This window comes from Miniopterus natalensis, chromosome 3, assembly GCF_054644295.1.
Source record: "Miniopterus natalensis isolate mMinNat1 chromosome 3, mMinNat1.hap1, whole genome shotgun sequence".
Lineage (NCBI taxonomy): Eukaryota > Metazoa > Chordata > Mammalia > Chiroptera > Miniopteridae > Miniopterus > Miniopterus natalensis.
Genome location: NC_142083.1, coordinates 92,119,659 through 92,139,258, shown reverse-complemented (window position 1 = coordinate 92,139,258; position 19,600 = coordinate 92,119,659). Strand labels below are relative to the sequence as shown.

Sequence of the window (19,600 nt, the reverse complement as noted above, 5' to 3'; positions counted from 1 at the left end):
TATGTGTGTCATAATCAATTTATTTCTTTTTTATTGACAACTGAAGTTGATGATGAATTTTCAATATTATCAATCATTGTGGTTGATATTTTGGGGCATGCAGCCTTTACCATACACTGAATTATCTCAACAGATAAGCAAAAAAAAAAATATATATATATATATATACACACACACACACATATATATATAAAATATATATATATACACACACATATATGTGTGTGTGTGTGTGTGTGTGTGTGTGTGTATATATATATATATATATATATATATATATATATAATATCTTTATTGATTTCAGCGAGAGGAAGGGAGAGGGAGAGTTGAAACATCAATGATGAGAGATTCGTCATTGATCGGCTGGAGATTGGACCCGCAACCCAGGCATGTGCCCTGACTGGGAATCAAACCTCGATCTCCTGGATCCTAGGTCGATGCTCAATTGCTGAGGCATACCCAGCTGGGCAGTAAGCTTATATTTTATAAGTGCCTTGCAGCTACACAAAATTAACCACCACCAGCAATTTCTGAATGTGCTACACCCTTGCCTGCACTGGATATTTTTGTTGTAACTTTTAAAAATATATATATTGATTGATTTTAGAAAGAGAGGAAGGGAAAGGAAGAGAGAAATAGAAACAGCAATGAGAGGAACACTGACTGGCTGCATCCTGCACGCACTTTGAGCTGGCAACCCAGGCATGTACCCTGACTGGGAATTGAACCAGCGAACTCTTGGTGTGTGGGTTGATGCTCAACCACTAAGCCACACAAGCTGGGCTTCTTGTGTAACTTTTAAAAGGACCAATTTAAAAGACCAAAAGGAATTCTGTAGCTATTTAAATGTGTGATGACTTTAGCAGTAACATATTTATCTTCTACATACATTTCCTCTTGTGAATCTTTTGGTTTTTTGTTCTTTTATCTATGCAGGTCTTCATTAGTGTTTTTTTTTTTTAAATAACAGTCCCACAAATATTTTTCTCAGTCTGCTTTGATCACCTCTCCTCAATCAATCTGTCAATAAGTCTTTTCTTTTCTTTTTTTTTTTTTTTGCATGTGGTTCTATTACTTGTAAGATTGGAAAAGTTATCCCTGTCTTGGAGGCCTGAAAATTATTTAATTTTCCTAGATTTCTATATAGTTTCATATAATTTTCATTTTTGAGTCTTCAATTTATTTAGAATTTAGTTTGATGTTTATAGTAAAACAAGAGTCTAACATTTATTATTTCAAAATTTCTAGTTATTTGTTTCAAAATATTTTAGAGAATACAATAAGTACTTTTCTTTAATTGGTGAGATTCCCTAAAGTCTTATATAAAATTAAACCAAATCTAACATGCCTTTTTAAAATTTCTTTTTTTAGAGAGAAAGAGGAAGAGGAAGAGAGAGAGGAAGGGGGAGAGAGAGAGGGAGGGAGAAATAGAGAAATAGAGATAAAGAGAGAGAAACATCTATTTGTGTAGAGAAACATCTATTTATGCATTCATTGGTGAATTCTTGTATACACCCTGGCCAGGGATCGAACCCACAAAGTTGGTGTTATCAGGATGATGCTCTAACCAACTGACCTACTTGGTCAGGGCTAACATACATCTTAACTATCATTTCACTCTCCTAATATGATAACTATGATCTGATATTTCAACAAGTAAATACTTTCCATCTATTCTTCTAAGAATATATATACTGTTCTTTTTATTTAAGATACAATTGTTTTTAAGACATTTAGGAATAAAAAGTCATATAGTTACTCTCATTGATTCAGATTTAAGCACAATGTTAAAAGCTTACCTGAAATTCTGTACTGCATTAAAATGTGACATTACTATGGAACTGAAATTAAAATAAAGAAAAATATTATTATAAAAGGCAATAAACGCATTGTATAAAGCAATCTGAGAGAGTTTAAATAAACAATTTTCCTCTTTTATGTGGAGATCAAGTTAGATAATTTTTTATCCTAATTTGGTACTATATGTTGATTAAAAATAATACAAGGCAATGATATAGCTAAAAAGCATTCACATCAGCTATGGAAAGTAGGCAAATCACCAAAGAACAAAGTAAAACAGGAAAACTCTCAAAGGCATACATTTTACTGTTAGGACTTTATCATGGTTTCCTATAGAATAGAAACTTCAGTCACGTTCAAACAGCAATGCTTACTGACATAGGATCAATTTTGAAAGGAGCTGCTAGAGGTGTTGGCAGAGCACGTCTCTGGCCATACTGCTGTTGGTAGTGCCCAAGGCCATCACATTCCAGTTTTAGGGCACTGAAACCATTCATGATTAAAGAGCGCTCTCTCGGTGTCAGGGAAGGTACATACATGCAGCCCTTATTTTCCCCACATTCTTAGCAGCATCTTTTGGAATTGCACTGCACCCAGAATCCACCCAATCCTGCAGTCAGCTGCAAACTTCCCTGCCCTGGGAGCCTCGCTCACCTCGAAGAGGACATGGCACAGCATCTGTGAGCAGCTCCTGGGCAGCAAAGGCCAGGTGAGGGCTCAAAGTGGCTTTTACAATTACATAAGGTATTAAATAACTTCACAGGCAAGGAAAGGAAAGCTAGAGCTACATCGCAAGATGTGAATTATAAGACTTCATATCTTCATCTCACCCTGTCCAGACATGATTGTGACATCACCATAATCCATGTGTCTGTGTCCCCGAGAAGCTGTCCACTGCTCTCAAAGAGTTTCTTCCCCTTAGGAGCTGAGTTTACGTTTTTGTTCACCACCCCATACATTCCCTACCCTGGAGAGACTTAGCAGTGATGATGGGTTAAATGGGCTCAAAGGATCTTGTGTGTATGGAGGAGTACTGGCTCAAGTACTGACCCAACTGCCAGTCCTACCTCAAGATTCACTATTTAAATTCTGGGCAAAGAGGTGATGAGGGGTCCCCCATTACAATGACTCTCTAGACCCAAGTGGAAAAGCCTCACACCAGTGACTGAATGACACTGTGAACAACTGATGAGGCATTTGTGATCTAAAAGGTTAAAAGGCAGATTGCTGAATTTTAGGCTCTTGAGAAAGAGCTTTATAATGACCATAATTCCAGATGGCAGCAACTTCAGAAAAGAAAAAGTAGCCTTTGTTTTGCTTAAAGTAATTTAACTACTCATTAAAGTTTCATTTTAAATACTGAATGACAGTTCTACTATATATTCCCCTATTAATCTTAATTTGCATAGAACTTGAATATCCTTCATGTGGTTATTATCTTATTTAAGGAAATTAAGGAAGGATACTTACTCTGTTCATTACTAACCACAGCTTTGGTTTTACCCAAAGATGTACTATGGCAATTTCATTTGATATCTAGACAAATTGGATTTCCTGCTTTTGAATTTACTAAAGCAATGGTTCTCGGTAATGGTAATACCATTCTAGGGGCATTTAGGAAATGTTGGGGGGTCCCTCTGGTTATCATAATAATCTGGGGAGCCATGAATGTTAAATACCCTATGAAGCACAATGAAGAAATATCCCATGTAACTCTGAAATACCCTGCTAGCCCTAAATCCACTGTAATTATAAATAAGTGGTTCTTCAATATGTGCCAACAGCAAAATGTTTTTATAAGTAGTTACACCAAAAGTCCAATAGTTAGAAGTGTGTTACAGAAAAGGAAGCTTAATGGGTTCGAGACCTTATCATGAAATTTTTAAATAAATTCCTGTTAAAAGCCACAAAACCAGTTGCAAATACGCAATAGGCAATTTGAGACTCATTTTAACAAACTAAGAACCAAACATTGTTCAATTGTTAGAACACATGAAAGGGATCTTACTGGATTTCATTAATATGGGATATTTTAAAGACAGCATCTATATTGCCATCTTATGTATTTTTATTTTTTTATTTTTGCAGCACAGCGGTAAGAATGGATCCTGTCCCCAGGGATCTCTCACATAGCTCCTGCTTCTTTCCCACCCCACCCACTCTATTCTCGGCACTTATCGGTGGTATGGTTTGGAAGGCCATGTGAGTACCAGGAACTGAATGTATTCTTCGATATGTGGAGAGATATCGAGATAAGAACATATTTCCAGTGGTTTGTTATGACTCTAATGCTTCATGTGATAACACAGGGAGCTGTTTGGACACAGTATTTATGAATAACACCCAGGTCACCTGCAAGACGGTCATACCTCTTCATTTCCTCTACTTCAACAGTCTGCAATCCATCTTGGTACACTAACGCTACTTCAAATTAGGTTAGAACCCACCTCCTCTTTTCATTTTTCTGTGTACCTATATCTTTATTCCTTCATTTTCTTGATTGTCTTGTATGAAACAGCACCTGATCCTACCTTCCTAAATTCTAATTTCATTATAAATAAGTTCAAGCACGTAACTATTGCATTATGTCTCCCAGGGTAGTCACCCAAGAGAATCCAAATGTAAATACGTTATGTTATTAAAATTATTTTCTTTTTTTCTTCCAAACACTACTCTTTGGGCATTTCAACACACTGTTGATATTATGTGTGTTGAAAGCTATCTCATTGTGACAGTGACTACCTATTAGAGCAGACGATGTTAGTGCTAATGTGAAACTGAGGTGAGAGAGACATAAGCAATGTTGGGAAAGGTGGCCCTGCCATCAATGGTGCCAGACATGACCCTCGGTGGCACACGTACCTGTCTGGGCACAGGGAGATGTAGAGCAGAAGCAGGGGCCCAGCCCCGACGATGGTGGCTAAGGAAGAGCGCATCCAGGAGCTGAGCTGGCAGAAGTTACAATAGTGTACCACAGCGATGAGGATGGCTGAGCCCATGAACACGGTGAACTGCAAGGATGGGCAGGTGCTCAGTTAGGAATCCATCCCACCTCCTCAACTCGTGGGCCCACTCACCACCCGCCACCTGAGCACCATGAGAGCAAATGATTTGCTCATTTATGTTTCTGTGTCATATAAAAATATATCGCAGATATCATACAATATCCAGAGGTTTCAAGGATACATCATGAATCATGAGGTTAATTACAGAGAGCTTCAGGGTATAAGTTCACAGAAGACCTAAAATTCTCCAGATATGGGAAATCGCATTTTGGAAGAAAGGGAAGGTAGGCCGCACCATCTGAGAACTACCACAGGGTAATCAGTTACCTTCAAAAAGCCTTTCCTTCAGGTACCTGCTGCCTGCCAGCAGAAATGTAATTGGTATAGTCAGCCCACCCTGGTAGTTCATGTTACAGTCACTTTCACCCAAAATATAATCTTCCACAACAGCATTAATTCATTCTTGATGGGGTTTATTCAGAAGCTCCTTCCCTGATCACTAGCAGCCAATCTAGGTGTGAGCCAATCACCTGTGCCTGTCCTGCAGCCCAGCACATTATCTGGTATTGCTTACATTTATGTTGTAAAACATGTAAAAAAATAACTGATTTTGGACCTTGGTGGACAGGACACAGGTCTACTGGGGACTCTCCCCAAGGCAGAGCAGCATCTTACTCAGCATTCACGAGTGTGGCCAACAGGCTTGAGCATCTAGACAGACTTCGTGATAACCTCCCTGCCTGCTCCTCTGTCGCACGCAAGTCTTTTCAAAAGACAAGCTCATGGAATGACAAAGAGGTTGTACTTCTTTAAGGGCCTATACTAAATTGGTGTCCCAAGTCATCAGGTTTATTTATTTATTTTTAAGTAATGAGGGAGTCCAGAGAGCACAGAAATAAAATTGCCAAGCCTTTACTTACATGTATGTTTGTCTCAAATTCGGAAGTGATGTGTGAATAGACTGCGAGAGCGGGAAGTGACACCAGGATGGCACCAATGAAATGGCGTGGCAGCCAGCCGGCTATCCACTCCAGCAGGCGCTTGGTACAAGCCATCACATCCTCCAGGAAAAACACCATCCTGTAACAGGGAGGCAGAGAAAGGAGAAACAGTGCGTCCGTGGGCGGGTCAGCCTGCCAGAGGAGATGGGACCAAGGATCCAGGGCCAGTGCCGCTCCCCACTCTCACCCATGCTGCTGCCCCTGGAGTGAACCACAGGCAGAGCTGCCCCCGGCCCCCCCCACACCCAGTCCTCACTATTGGGAGATGGCAAGTACACTAGACTTGCTCAGCTCGTCAGACCTTAAGTTCACTTGTTGCATTCTGATAAGATGTGCTTATAAAAAACATAAGTCTCTCTGGGTCTAACGGAGCAGGTAAGAACCGGGCACGCAGATATTAACAGGCCCTTTGAAAGTGGTCACCTTACTGTCATCTAGTCTAGGGCAGGAGGTCTCGAGTGGGTGGTTCAGGGGGTGTTTTGGAATTCTGTGGGGACTTTTTGGTTGCCACAATGATTGAGAGGTGCTACTGACATCTAGAGAGGCATTCTGCAATGCACAGTGAAGCTCTGCCTTATGCCCCACACAATGCCACATGCCCCCTGGACACACATGGAGGTGAAAAGTCTGCTGACAATGACCTCAGCCTAGGGCCTAGTTGCATTTTGTTTACAAACAAAAAATGGTTTCTGTGTGTTGTTAACATACACTTTTCCAGAAATAAACTACTGTGAAAGCAAAGATTACCCTGTTTTGTTTCGGACATCACCAAGGGTTGTTCAGCATTTTAGAAATCATAGGCTGCAACGCACCCCATGTGCTTGTGCCACCAAACCTGCACACCCCAATGGTCCACATTTGGGACTGTCATATACGCAGCAATCATGCGCATGAGGGCAGACAGCTGACGACTCTAACTCCAGATGGTGGTGCCCCAGCATATTAGAGTTGAAGCATTACATATTTTAAATGGCATTCTTGTTGGTTCTCCTTCATATTGGAGTGACGACATTTCAGATTCTTTTCAAAGTTGTGTGTATAGGTGGGCTATATTTCAGGATAGTGACATAACATCACTGAAATATTTTTCATAAAGAAGAAAGCTGAGTGAGTGGGGCTGAGGACTGTGATCCTGAAGGGAGAATGGCGTTGGCTAAGTTAGGGGCCCCAGAATCAGGAGCAGCCTGAACTCCAGCAGCAGGAGATGGAAGAGAGGGCAGTGAGGGTCTGCCTCAGGAAGGAGACCCACACACAGTCCCGCTCTGAAGCCAGTTCCCAAGGAAGGGTGGGCCAGGCCCACTGTCCTCGCTTCTAAAGGAGCCAGGAGCCACTGCTAAACTTCGAGGGCACAAAACCCCATCAGGGATTCTCACACACACCCAGGCACCTGCACCTTCAGGCCCGAACACCTGCAGTGCAGCCACTGCTCTGGCCATGTTCAGGCTCCATGAGGAAACCCCAAATCTCAGCCATCTCCCACGTGGAGCCAGCCCCCATCTGACCCTTTTAAGTCCTGGACTATTCTGGCCTGATACTTAAAGGGTAATGGAGTCCTTGGAATATTTCCAAAAATAACCACAAATATGCTCAAAGGCAGAACACATAAGCCCTACAAGGAGACAGAGGAAGCTGAGCCCCAGTCAGGAGAAGGCAGGACTGGGAGGCCCTCCACAAACGTCCCCAGGACTGTAGAATTTCTAGGACAAGACCCGTTTCCACACCTGCCTGGGCACAGCACAAATGGCTGGAGTGGAAGGACAAGAGCACAAGCTGAGATTGGGTAGCCTTCCAGATGAGATGCCAGGCCCAGGGCCGGCCCTGAAGCAGTCACAGAACCGGCCTCCCTGGGGCACCTACATATACCTCAGTGTAGATTCTTATTAGTTTGGGATCCTAAACATAAATATGTCCTCAGTGGGCCGAGAGGAAATCCTTCAGGGTCTCAACCTCTCCCAGGCTTTGACAACCTGGGTAAAGTGAAGGTTTAAAGTCACACCAGGGGTCTTTCAGAAGCACAGTAGCTACTGTATCCACCTGGCCCAGGTATAACCCGGCCTGGCATCTGTCTAGCCTGCAGCCCTCTGTAGTCTCTAAATGTGGGTTAGCCCACATTCTGTAGAAGTGGGTCCAAGGGACAGGAAACAATAGTATAAAGGTGTTTTTTAAAAAAAAAAAATGTATGGAGACAATGCTAACCTCAGAGAGATCAAGAGCCTTATCTCACTGTAGGCCCCATGCCAGACAGAAACCTGGAGCTAGGGCAGGGAGGGGAGTGGAGTAACTGCAGATGGGTACTGTGTTACTGTGTTTTCTTTAGGGTGATAGAAGTATTCTAAAATTATACTGTGATGTCTGAATTGCAGACTGAAATGAATGAATTTATTACAGTGAATTATATTTTAAAAAAACTAAATTTAAAAAGGAAAAAAAAAAACTAGGGGCCTGAGGACGACTTAGTTTGGGTTCTCCAGAAGCAGAGCTGATTTGTGAGGGAGTCCCAGGCAGCTCAGTGAGGGGTGTAGAGCCAGAACACAGAGGGGCAGGCCCACAGGGAGGGTTGTGTGATGGAGGAGTCACTTATTGTGGGCAATAAAGCTCCACCCACCTGGAGGGGAATTTGGGGAGGCAGCAAGGATGCACCTCAAAGTTACCTCAACCAGGGACAGGAGATGAGGGTGTGGCCTCTGGCAGCCCTAAGCAAAAAAGCCCCTCACAGGGGCCTCATTGGGGAGCAGGAAGACAGTGAGTGTGGAAGGGAGGGGGACAGGCATCTAGCCTCAGGGCCAGACCTGAGGCTACTGCTTCCTGTCCTGGGATGTTGGGGAAGAGGAACAGAAACTTACGGTCAGGGCCCTTCTCTATGCTAGTTTTATCCTCAGTTTTGGCGTGCAATTACCAGTGGGACCCTACCAGGCTGACAGGCTACCCTGTTGGGAATGACAGGGCTGAACAGAGGAGGTGGTTGTGCTGCAAGGACCCAGTGTCACAGTGCCCAGGAGGTAGATGGCACAGACAGTCTGTGTGTTTGTGAACAGAGTACCCCATGCATTCACATCTAGTCAGAAATGTACAGAGCAGCTGTGGGCTTCCTCAGTGCTAGAGTGAATCCTAACATCAAAGCTGGGCAGGTCCTGAGGGCCCAGCTTCCTGAGGGGCCACTGCTGTCCATTCAGACCCCCTGTCCATTTTTAAATGGGTTATCTTTTCATTATTGAGTTTACATTATAGATCTTAGGCCCTGGTCATAGATAAGATCTGCAAATATTCTCTCCCATTCTGCAGGTTCTTTTTAACTTTTTTGAGGTGTTCTTTCAACTTAAAAATTTTGAATTTTGATGAAGTCTAACTATTTTTTCTTTGGTTGCTTGTGCTTTTTGTGTTATAACTAAGAAACACTGCTTGATCCAAGCTCACAGAGACTTACACCTATGATTTCTCCTGAAGGTTTTATAGTTTCGCTCTTACATCCAGGAGAGGCACCTGCTCACCTGCTGGCAGCCCTTATTATTTGCACCCTATGCACTTCTTTTTTCTCTACCTTTTCTTATTCCCTATCTTCCCACCTTTTCTTTTTTTAAAGTCTCTGATCTGGGAGATCCAGGGGACTAGCTGGTAGCATCAGGACTGCAAAGGACACTGACCCTCTGGTAAAGAGGGTGCCCACTTGTACTGAGGGCGAGGGTCTTCAAGGGAGAAACCTGTGAAGTGGGGCTGGGGGAGGGAAAGAAAGAGGACCCGCCACCTGAAATGAGCTTGCAGAGACAGCCTGCTTTCAGGCGGCTGGTCAGCTGTGCCGCAGACTGTTCAGTCCTAAACTGTTGAGCCAGCAGAGGGAGCCAGAGACTAAAAGCTGGAGAACCACCCTGCAGGTGAGCCTTTACCTGACAGAGACCACGAGGGACAGCACCTCCAGTAGCAGGGCTACCCCAAAGACCACCAAGGTGGCTGGCGGGGGAGGCGTGGTGGCAGCCCCGTACTTCAGGAAGCACGTGATGGAGAGAATCAGAAACACTGTTGTTGACAGAAACACATCCAGGAGGGAGCTGAAGGTGGCACTAGCAAAAGTCTTCACCGGAGAATTTTTCATAACCTGTTTGGAGTAGGAGAAAGGTGGAGGAGGTACATGAACAGATGCTGTGACAGATGGTCACGGAGTATAGTTTGGGTGGAAAAACCCAAACATTTGTTGAGCATTTGCCTACCCTCAACCAGGTACAGGGTGCTAAGTGCTTTAGGTTGGCCATCTCCCTACTATTTCTCCAGTTAACAATGAGGAAACTAAGGCACAGAGAAGTTAAGGTACCTGCCCAAGGTCACACAGCAACTGATTACACACCAGTAAGTTCTCACAGGCACATTACACACTGAGTGTGAAAGGCAAGTTACTACTGGTTAAGTCAACGACTCTACGTCTGTTAAGTCAGTAGCACAAAAGCCATGCGTTGGAAGCTTCCACTGAATCTGGGTCCCAGGTTCAAGGTGTGTGAAAGCTAGCTTCATGACAAAAGTAACAGGTGGGGATTGAAGCAGCAGCAGATGAAAATACAGGCATGTCAACTGACAGTAAGAGATGACCACGCCTTCACGCAGGAGCCTGCTCTGGGCCTGGCTCTGTGGGGATACTGGGGTACATATGAAACAAGGCCCTGGGACAGCATGCAGCCTAATGGTGGATACACCAGCTGCAGAGGAAGGGGACTGGGAAATGACAAGCCTAGGTTGTTAGACTCAAAGGTGCAGAAAGATTTGGAGTTTTTTCCCTTGTGTAGATAAACTCACATAAAGATACAATTTAGGGCTTACAGATTGTGGGAAATCAATATTAGCCTTCATTTTTCTGTCACTCAGGAAAACAAAAAAGGTTTCCAAAGCACAAAACTAATTGGAAACTATCCAGTAAAAACAACACATTTCTTTAGTAAAATTGTAAGGAACACGCACCTCTTCTTGATAGCTGGTTCTGTAGGCTTGCTCTAGCTCCTGATCCAGGAAGTTCAAGCTGAACTGATTAATGGGTGGCTTAAAAAAATAATCTTTCATCAGGCTAGAAGAGATTAAAAATGCAACTGATCAACATGAAGCACAATCATATCTATTTTATCAGAAGATCACAATTAGCTACCAAAACTCCATTCATTAAGCATGTCACAAAAGCTGTATCTAAAAGTCGCCACGTTATAGACATGGCTCAACCACCCCTTTTAGAGCATGTATCTAGAAAGTGTTTCCAAACATAATCACATTTTATGTTTGCCCTCTACTAAAGAATGACCATTCACCATAATTATAACACGCATCATTAGAACCCTGGTTTTGAAAACATCTTCCTGAAATCCAGAGTTAGAAAAGGCAGCTTTTTTGTTCTATGAAACTATCCTTCTGAAGGATCAGCAGATCCCTGTACTGAGCGCACTTATGCAGATATTTAAAGGCTTCCAGTGAAAACATAATTCAGACCTGGCTGTCCTGTCATTCAGAGTACTGACAGTAATCACCATCAAAGAAAGCTAACAGATTGTTATTACAAAATTGTGTTTACAGTTAGTGTAATTTTGGTGCTACTGTCACAAATGCAGATTGCATATGAAACCTGAAAAATGATAACGCTCAACGACTTTAATAGCAGAGAAATCAAACCTGCTTTACGTGACTCATTCTTTTACGGATTGCCAGCAAATAGTTAATATCCTTTTTCTACTGCAGAAAATTACTATAAATTTAAGAGAACGTTAACATGGTTTCAGAAGGCAAATATAGCCATGGGGTGTAGTCTCTCTCCCTCATAAGTAAATACTAGAGTTAAATCAGATGGAATAGGTAAAGTGCCCGGCATATGTCTGACACAGTAGGGTTCACTGTACACATGCCTTCTCCTTTCCTTGCAAAAGAATGGACTCTCTTTTTGTGTTAAGTGTGCAACACCTCACTACAATCTCAGACTCAGAAGAGAGAAAATTCTATCCCCTAATGTGGAACCACCATCACCACATCCTACACATGCTGAATATAGTTTTTTCCAAGTGCAAAGGTATGTTCCCCAAAAAAGACCATATGTGAGGCCACAAACCAAGTGTCAATAAGTGTAGAAGGACTGAAATCACACAGGGTGTGCCTTTGACCATGATGACATTACGTTAGGCATTAATGACTAGCATATCTAAATACTGTTCTTCACTAAAAGTAGTGAGGGCTCTTTTGAGAAATGTCTGATTACTAAGCTGGGGCAGGCATGATACGAAACAAGTCTGGAATATCCTGTTGTGCTAGACCAGCGATTTTCAACTATTCTTATCTCATGGCACACACAAACTAATTACCAAAATTCTATGGCACACCAAAAAATACATTATATTTCTTGCTGATCTGACAAAATAAAAAAAGGTGTAATTCTGATTCATTCACACCAGATGGCTATTGTTGTGTTGGCTGCTGTCATTTTTTAATTTGACAATCTAAGGGAAAAGATGGACTGCCAGCAAATAGTTAATATCCTTTTTCTACTGCAGAAAAAGGATACTAAGTAGTTGGGTACTGCAAGTTTTAAAAATTCTCACGGCACACCAGTATATCTGCTGTGGCACACCAGTTGAAAATTGCTGCACTAGACAGAATGTAAGAAATTGCTCAAAATAAACAATGCAGCCATGTCAAAAAGACAGGAGCCAGCCTGAAGGGGGGTCCCAGTGGCCAGATTTGGTACAACTAGAGCATCAAACTAGAGTAACAGAGCTCTGTGAGTCCAGACTGGTAATACAGGGGTAGATAAAGGAATAAATGGGGAAGGGTTTTTCTTTACAGTGGAATGTTGATGCCACATGATAACTGTGTCGTTGGTACTGGAGTAGGAAAATCATCATTCTGAACCATCACAGTGAAGACTGTTATAGGCAAGAGCCATCCATGCAGATTAAATCTAGGGGAGTTTGATGAGGAATGGGATATTTACATGATCATAAAGTATCCCACAGACTATTAGTCACAAGAAGAAAATCATAACTATAGACTGAAGAAGTCTGCAACACACTTGCCTGGTTGATCAAAATAACAAGGGGGAGGGGAGGGCAGATGCAAGGCAGAGGGGATCAATGGGGGGGGAATGGGGACACCTGGAATACTTTCAACAATAAAAATAAATTTGAAAAAATTACTATGCAGCCCTGGTTGGTATGGGTCAGTGGTTAGAACGTAGGCCTGAGCACCAAAGGGTCTTGGGTACAATTCCCAGCCAAGGGCATGTACCTGGATTGCAGGTTAGATCCCCATCCTGGTGGAGGCGTGTGTGGGAGGCAACAGATCAATGTTTCATTCTCATATCAATGTTTCTTTCTCTCTCCCCCTTCTTTTCTCTCTAAAAAATCAATAAAAACATATCCTCAGGTGAGGATTAAAAACAAACAAACTGGAACAGGGGCTGTAGATTAGATAAAATATCACATCAATGCCAAATTTCCTGAATTTGATAACTATGATTATGTGAAAGAACATCTTTATTTTAAGGAAATATAGTATTAAGGAGTAAAGGGAATGATGTATTCAACTTACAGTCAAACGATTTAGAAAATAATAAATTCCAGAGAGAAAGAGAGAAAGAGGGAGAGAGAGAGAATAAAACAAACAGTAAAATGTTAAAAGTTAGAAAATCAGGCAAAGGCTTAAAGGGACTTCTTTGTATTATTTAAAGCCATGTTTCTACATTTCAAATTACTTCAATGTAAAGTGATACACTGACAACACATGTCAGATACAGTAATTCAGAAAAAGGGAGAGCCTCCTACCCGCCAACTTTACTTCAATGCCCATGGCTCCACTCTTACCTGTCTTCTTTGATAACATCAACAAAGTGGGCGTCTGTTTTCTCCCGGATGTTCTTGAACCTCAGTGGGAGGAGAGCAGACTGGTCCAAACTGACACCTGCCCACTTTCCCTTTTCCTGTAAGATTTCACACAGGGAGGTCTGGCTATTGGTGAGTTTTTCCTCTTGGGGAGGGCTCAGGAGTCCGTTTTGTGCTTTGGAATTATGTCCTCCAGAAACCTGCCTCAAGACAGAGGGAAGCAGACACAGAGGTGACCCGTGGGTATGCAACGTGCTCTTCCACCCAACCCCTCTGCTACACTGGGGTCCTACTGGACTGCATGCTGCACCTTCAAATCTGTTCCAATCCAAACTCCCAAACTCTCTGCCCATCTGCTTCTCCCTATCCCCCTAGTTTGCCAAATAGCACCTCCAGGCACTCAGGCAACCAGGGAGGTTGAGGCTCTCAGAGTTGCTGACCACAGAACCAGGGTTCCAGAGGGGCTGTGGGGAAGGTTTGGGGGACTTGGGAGAAGTGCACAGGTGGATCCAGAGAAAGAAAACCCATATGGGCTGTAGCTTAAGAAAGGGTGACTGCCTGTCTGCAACACAGACTGACCCAGTGTCGGGTGAGTCCAAGGGCAGATGACGTGAGGGTAGGATGAGAGATATAGATCTCCTGGAGGGCCAACCTTCCTCGCTGCTTGAAAGGCTCTCAGGTTTGGTCTTTATTCTGCTTTCCACTCCAGGCCTGGCTCTGGTTCCAAGTGGCGTTTCTCTGGCAGCTTCCTTGCTGCTGTCCCTAACACCAAGCCACTCTTCATGATGTGTCTCATATCCCAAAGTCCCCTCTTCTATTCGCTAATCCACATTCCACCATATGCTGAATCCAACTTCCAGCCCCACAAACCTTCCAAAACTCTAATCCACATGTTTTTAAACCCTTATAGCCCATTAGGGATCCCATCCAGTTCCACGTGTGATCGCTTCTCAGGGATGAGTTCTGACTCTCCATCCCATTCTTTGCTGGTCTGCTCAAAACCCAAAGGACTAGAAGGTATGGAACGGTGTCACCTAAGAGGAGTTATTCTCAGAACTGAGAAGTTGACAAGACAGTAGTGTCATCTCAGGTGGATGCACCAGGAGAAGAACTGACAGGATGACAGTGAGGAACTTGTTACCTTGGTGTTATTTTTATGCTCCTCCTGACAGCCATTTTGCACTGCGCCCCCTTCTGCGCCAGCTTCTGATTTGGGAGCAAACGTGATTCTGCATGAAGGGCAGGTCTACAAAAAAAGCAGACTATAGGAACTCACCCAGAAAACACGACCACAATAAGCAACTCAAACAGGTCCTCTACTGTTGCAATTTGCCATCACATAGAACGGTTGTAACCAAACGAAAGACTTACTGAACCACTCCACGATGCATTAAAGAAAACTGGCAAAGTGAAAATGGAAACACGGCCACACAAAGGCCTGTACATAAATATTCCATAACAGCCAAAATGTACAAACAACTCAAATGTCCATCAATGGATAAATGGATCAATAAAATGTGGTCTAGCCATACAATGGAATATTATTCAGCCATCAAAAGGAATGCAGTGTTGATTCGGGCTACACCATGATGAACTTTGAAAACATTACACTCAATGAAAGAAGCCAGACACAAAAGGCCACATATTGTATGATTCCATCCATATAAAATGTCCAGAAAAGGCAAATCCATAGAGATGGAAAGAAGGTTGGATGTTGCCAAAGGGAGAGGGATAAAGGAATGGGGAGTGATCTAATGGACATGGGGTTTCTTTTTGGGGGGTGATGAAAATTTCTAAACTTGACTGTGGAAATGGTTGTACAACTTTGCAAATATACTAGAAAGCATGAAATTTGTACACTTCAAATGTGTAAGTTTCTTGGTGTGTGAATCACATTTCAATAAAGCTGCTATTGAACAAACAACCTGCCGTTACCCTACACGAGAGCACTAAACCAAGGTCTACAAGCTCCATGTGGTAGTGAGCTATTCCTATAAAATAGGCTGAATAATCAGAGGGACCTGTTTATAGACCTAGGAATTCTTAAAAGCTTGCAGAAATTAGCCGACCTAGAAAAGGCAAGACTTAATACTGACAGGTAGAGTAGAAAGGGCAGAAAGGCTTTCATTTCTCATAAACCAGGGTTCAAACCCCACCTTGAATCCTTACTCGTTTTGGAGGGCCCTGTTCAAATCACTCACCTCAGTTCTCTCATCTGTAAAAAGAGAGTGATAACATTTTTCTTGAAGGTATGTGGTAAGGATTAAATAAATATATATGTAGATAGCCTAGCATTGTTCCTGCCTCTCTTAATAAGTTTACTATTAATATTAATGTGATCCATTAGACTAGGAATTGTCACTGAGATAGCAACTAACTGCTTTCAGTGGAGAAGACAAAGTGTAGCAGCAAAGATTAATTAGGCTGGGCCAGCGTGGCTCAGTGGTTGAACATCAACCTATTAACCAAGAGGTCAGGGATTACCAGTCAGGGCACATGCCCAGGTTTCAGGCTTGATCCCCTGGGGAGGGGGGGGTGCAGGAGGCAGCCAATCGATGATGTTTCTCCCTCATCAATGTTTCTATCTCTCTATCCCTCTCCCTTCCTTTCTCTCTAAAAACAAATAAAAACATTTTTTAAATAAAGGTTTATTAGGACTCAAAAAATGTCCTTGCACAGCATTGTTAAACATTGGAATACATTATAGGAGGCTAGATATTATTTCAGAAATTTAAAATAAGTGTCATCACATCCTAAGTTAGATTTCAGGCCTACAGTGTATTAAATAAAAGAAATAAGGATTCTAAAGAGGTGTGTAATTTGGGAATCTGAAGTAATGCACAAACTAAGTCTGAACATTTGTATTCATCAAAAAATGAAAACATACATGCCAAACCATTAACTAATGCACCTGAGCAAACAGTAGCACCTAGGTAAAATCTGCTTATGGCTCTTTAAAAATTGGCATTATTAACAGGGGTAAAATGTTCTAATTGTCAACACATTCAATACAATTACTTTAAAGCATGTTTCAGTATCAACTAAGTTAAACTTCAAAACATTTTAGCAATGGGGCCACTGATCTTCTCCAAAACAAATCCAATCTCCCTCTCTCCCTTCCTCTCCTTCCCTCTTCCTCTCCTTCCCCCTCCCTCTTTCTCCCTCCCTCTCTCTCTCTCTCTCTCTCTCTCTCTCTCTCTCTCTCTCTCTCTCTCACACACACACACACACACACACACAGAGTGGCCCTCCCAGTCCCCCTGGGAGGAAAAAAGGTAATGTGTCCAAGACACACCCAGCACGATCCTATGGGTGCCCCCTAGTGGGGATGGAAGTAAATGACTGGCGGTGGCAGTGGTGGCAGTGGTGGCAGGCTGGCCTCTCTAGGGAAGCACAGGCCTTTTCAGGGGCCAAGTAGCCGCCTGGGGGTGGAGTGGATACAGCTTGGAGCGTGGGAACGGTTCAAGAGACTTTGAGTCAAACCCTTAAGGTCCAGAGGCTTTCACCAATCTAGTAAAGACACGATGAAAGAGTAACAGCTATTTCTCTGACCACTTTTCTAAACATTAAGACCAGAGAAGTAGTGTAACAGTGATTAAACGCACTAGCTTTGAAATCAAACTGTCAGGGACTGAACCCTGGTTCTAACTCTTAATAGGGATTCTCTCTGAGTCTCATTTTCCTCCTTAAGTAAAAAGGAACTGTTACCTACCTTGAAGAGTTATCATAATGGCAAAATGAGTTAATACAAGTAAAACATGTCAGCTGATTTTAAATCAGCTTCGTTTTTGTATACCGACTGTAATCCCATGATGCTGACTTCCTAGAATAGCGAATTGAGGATGATGAGGCCACATGCTGGCCCAACAGGAGAACTGTGATTGACTGGTGATGTCTGCCGTGGGTGAAAGCTGGACAAGTGGAGGTGTGCATGCATTAATCACAGCTTGGCTCTGCACAATGCTTGAAGTGTTAGTGAGTATTCAATAAACGCTGGTACTTAATATTAAAACTTCTAGTCACTATTCTCTCTGGATATATAGTTCATCTGGTAATTTAATATCCCTGAGCACAGACAAGACAGCTATCCTTGGTGTCTGTTCTTTTGTTGCCTTTTTTTTTTTTTAAGGTATTTCTTGGCATCAGTTGTATCTAAGTACTTTTCTCTCCTCAAGTACACCCAATGCACTTTAAAACAGGCGACCTGCTTCTTAGGAATTCCCATAGCACACTGGTTTTATGTATATATAAGATGTTTTGTGCATTTACACAACAGTGACTATGGAACCTATCAGACAGCAGAGGGCACACACCCTCCACAAGGATCCCTGTGATAGGAATCAAGGCTCACAACTCAGACTCTGCACCCTTTGTGTGAGGTCTCAGCTGCGAAGGGGTTGGAAGGCTAGTGGTGACTGGGAATGCTCATGGGGACCAGCTAAACTCCGGGGAGCCTGGGGAAATGGTCTTCAAAGATGGGCAAGTCAAAGTTACGTCCCTTTGACAAAGACAGGCTATTCAGCCTGTACCCTGCTGTGATAAAATGTTCTAATACAGAGGTAAGGTCTCACAGAGCTGCCCACAGAAGAACCTCAGGGAGCAAAGGCACAGACATACAGTGTCAGAGACAAAATGTTCATAAATGGTCTAGGAGTCTGCACTTGGGGGGGTCTGGGGGCCTGTTGGGGTCACATGTGAAGCAGTAGAAAGTAGGGCCTGGGACTGGGATTCCAAATGGCCCAAAGAGTGCTCACTGCTCTCTCTGCATTCCCACAGCAGCTTTGTCGACAAAGTGGGCACATGGGGTTGGGCAGGAGAACTGGTTGTGGACTTGCTTTGAAAATGTTGCTCTTTATTATTCTATTTCTTCTTCAGCTACTTTCCCTTGGGGGAGGGGAGGCTTGATTAAAACTTTAAAACAAATGTAACCAAAAAATCTTCAAGAACTCCATCTGTCCTGATGGAAACATTCTCATATTTCAACATTCCCTTCTCATCTGTAGCGAGGGCCTCTTCTGCTTCTTCCCCACCATGCAAAGGTTAGGTAGATTTGCATCCTTTCTCGACCAGCAACAGCAATTTTCCTTTAAGTATATTACAGCTTCATTTTAATTGGTTTAAAACATCTCACAAACTGCTTTCTGCCAAGCATGCAGACACCTCTGCAAAATGTTTGCCAACCCATTAAATGTCCATCTCTCCCCCTGCACCACTGCCAGAAACTCCATCCCTGAGAAGCCCTCACTGGGAAGCACTTCAGACTAAGGGAACTAAATACCTGGGATATCCTGCGCCTTGGGAGGCATGCCTGAGCAACTGACTCACAGGGAAGCAATGGTGGCAAGCACATTAGATAAAGATCACTGTTGTAATGATGGCAGCTGCTATGATTTAGAAACATCAATGTGCAGAGGGCATGCCAATGAATGATAATCAGGCCCTTATCCAGGCGATGTCTGCAGTCTTGTGTACTTGATCTCAATTAATCCTCGTAACACTGAGGCAAAAGCGATTGCTTTGAGGACACAAAGGCTTGTCAACAGTACGGGCTTGGATTGCAGCTCTTCTGGCCCCTGACCACCATGTAGCCTCTTTCTGGCCTCCTTTCCTGGCACAAGGAGGACCCAAAAATAATCCTGGCACTCTGATCTCCTCTGCCTCATTCCCTAAAGTGACCAAGGCAGTTCAGACCATGTCCTGGCTCTTGAAAGTGGCACTATTGGCACACTGGCACCAAGGGAAGCTTCATCAACAGCAGCTAAGGTCCCCCAAACAGAGTACTTCATAGGCCAAAGAGTATGCTGGCTATTGCCTGGGAAACCCAAGATCCCTTTGGAGAACACCCAAGAGCAAGCTCTGCATTTTCCCAGATTATCTGTGTTCTTTCCCCCAGTATGGACGTGAGCTCAGAGGGAAGATTATAACTATTTCTCTAACACACTTGGGTGTGTTTACATTTGTT

At 43.0% G+C, this 19,600-nt stretch overlaps 1 protein-coding gene across 2 annotated transcripts in view; it reads right to left on the bottom strand.

The window, feature by feature from the left end:
- The window catches only part of ADCY9 (adenylate cyclase 9), a 122,070-nt gene that overhangs the window by 9,383 nt on the left and 93,087 nt on the right, over positions 1-19,600 (bottom strand). The window contains exons 3-9 of one of the 2 annotated variants that reach the window (XM_016211347.2): positions 14,780-14,884; positions 13,621-13,838; positions 10,748-10,850; positions 9,688-9,896; positions 5,726-5,885; positions 4,663-4,811; positions 1,800-1,841 (exon numbers count right to left, since the gene is read on the bottom strand). In XM_016211347.2, coding sequence (XP_016066833.2) covers positions 1,800-1,841; positions 4,663-4,811; positions 5,726-5,885; positions 9,688-9,896; positions 10,748-10,850; positions 13,621-13,838; positions 14,780-14,884 — 986 coding nt within the window. The remainder of the gene's footprint in view (positions 1-1,799; positions 1,842-4,662; positions 4,812-5,725; positions 5,886-9,687; positions 9,897-10,747; positions 10,851-13,620; positions 13,839-14,779; positions 14,885-19,600) is intronic. The other variant, XM_016211348.2, reaches the window with a different exon arrangement.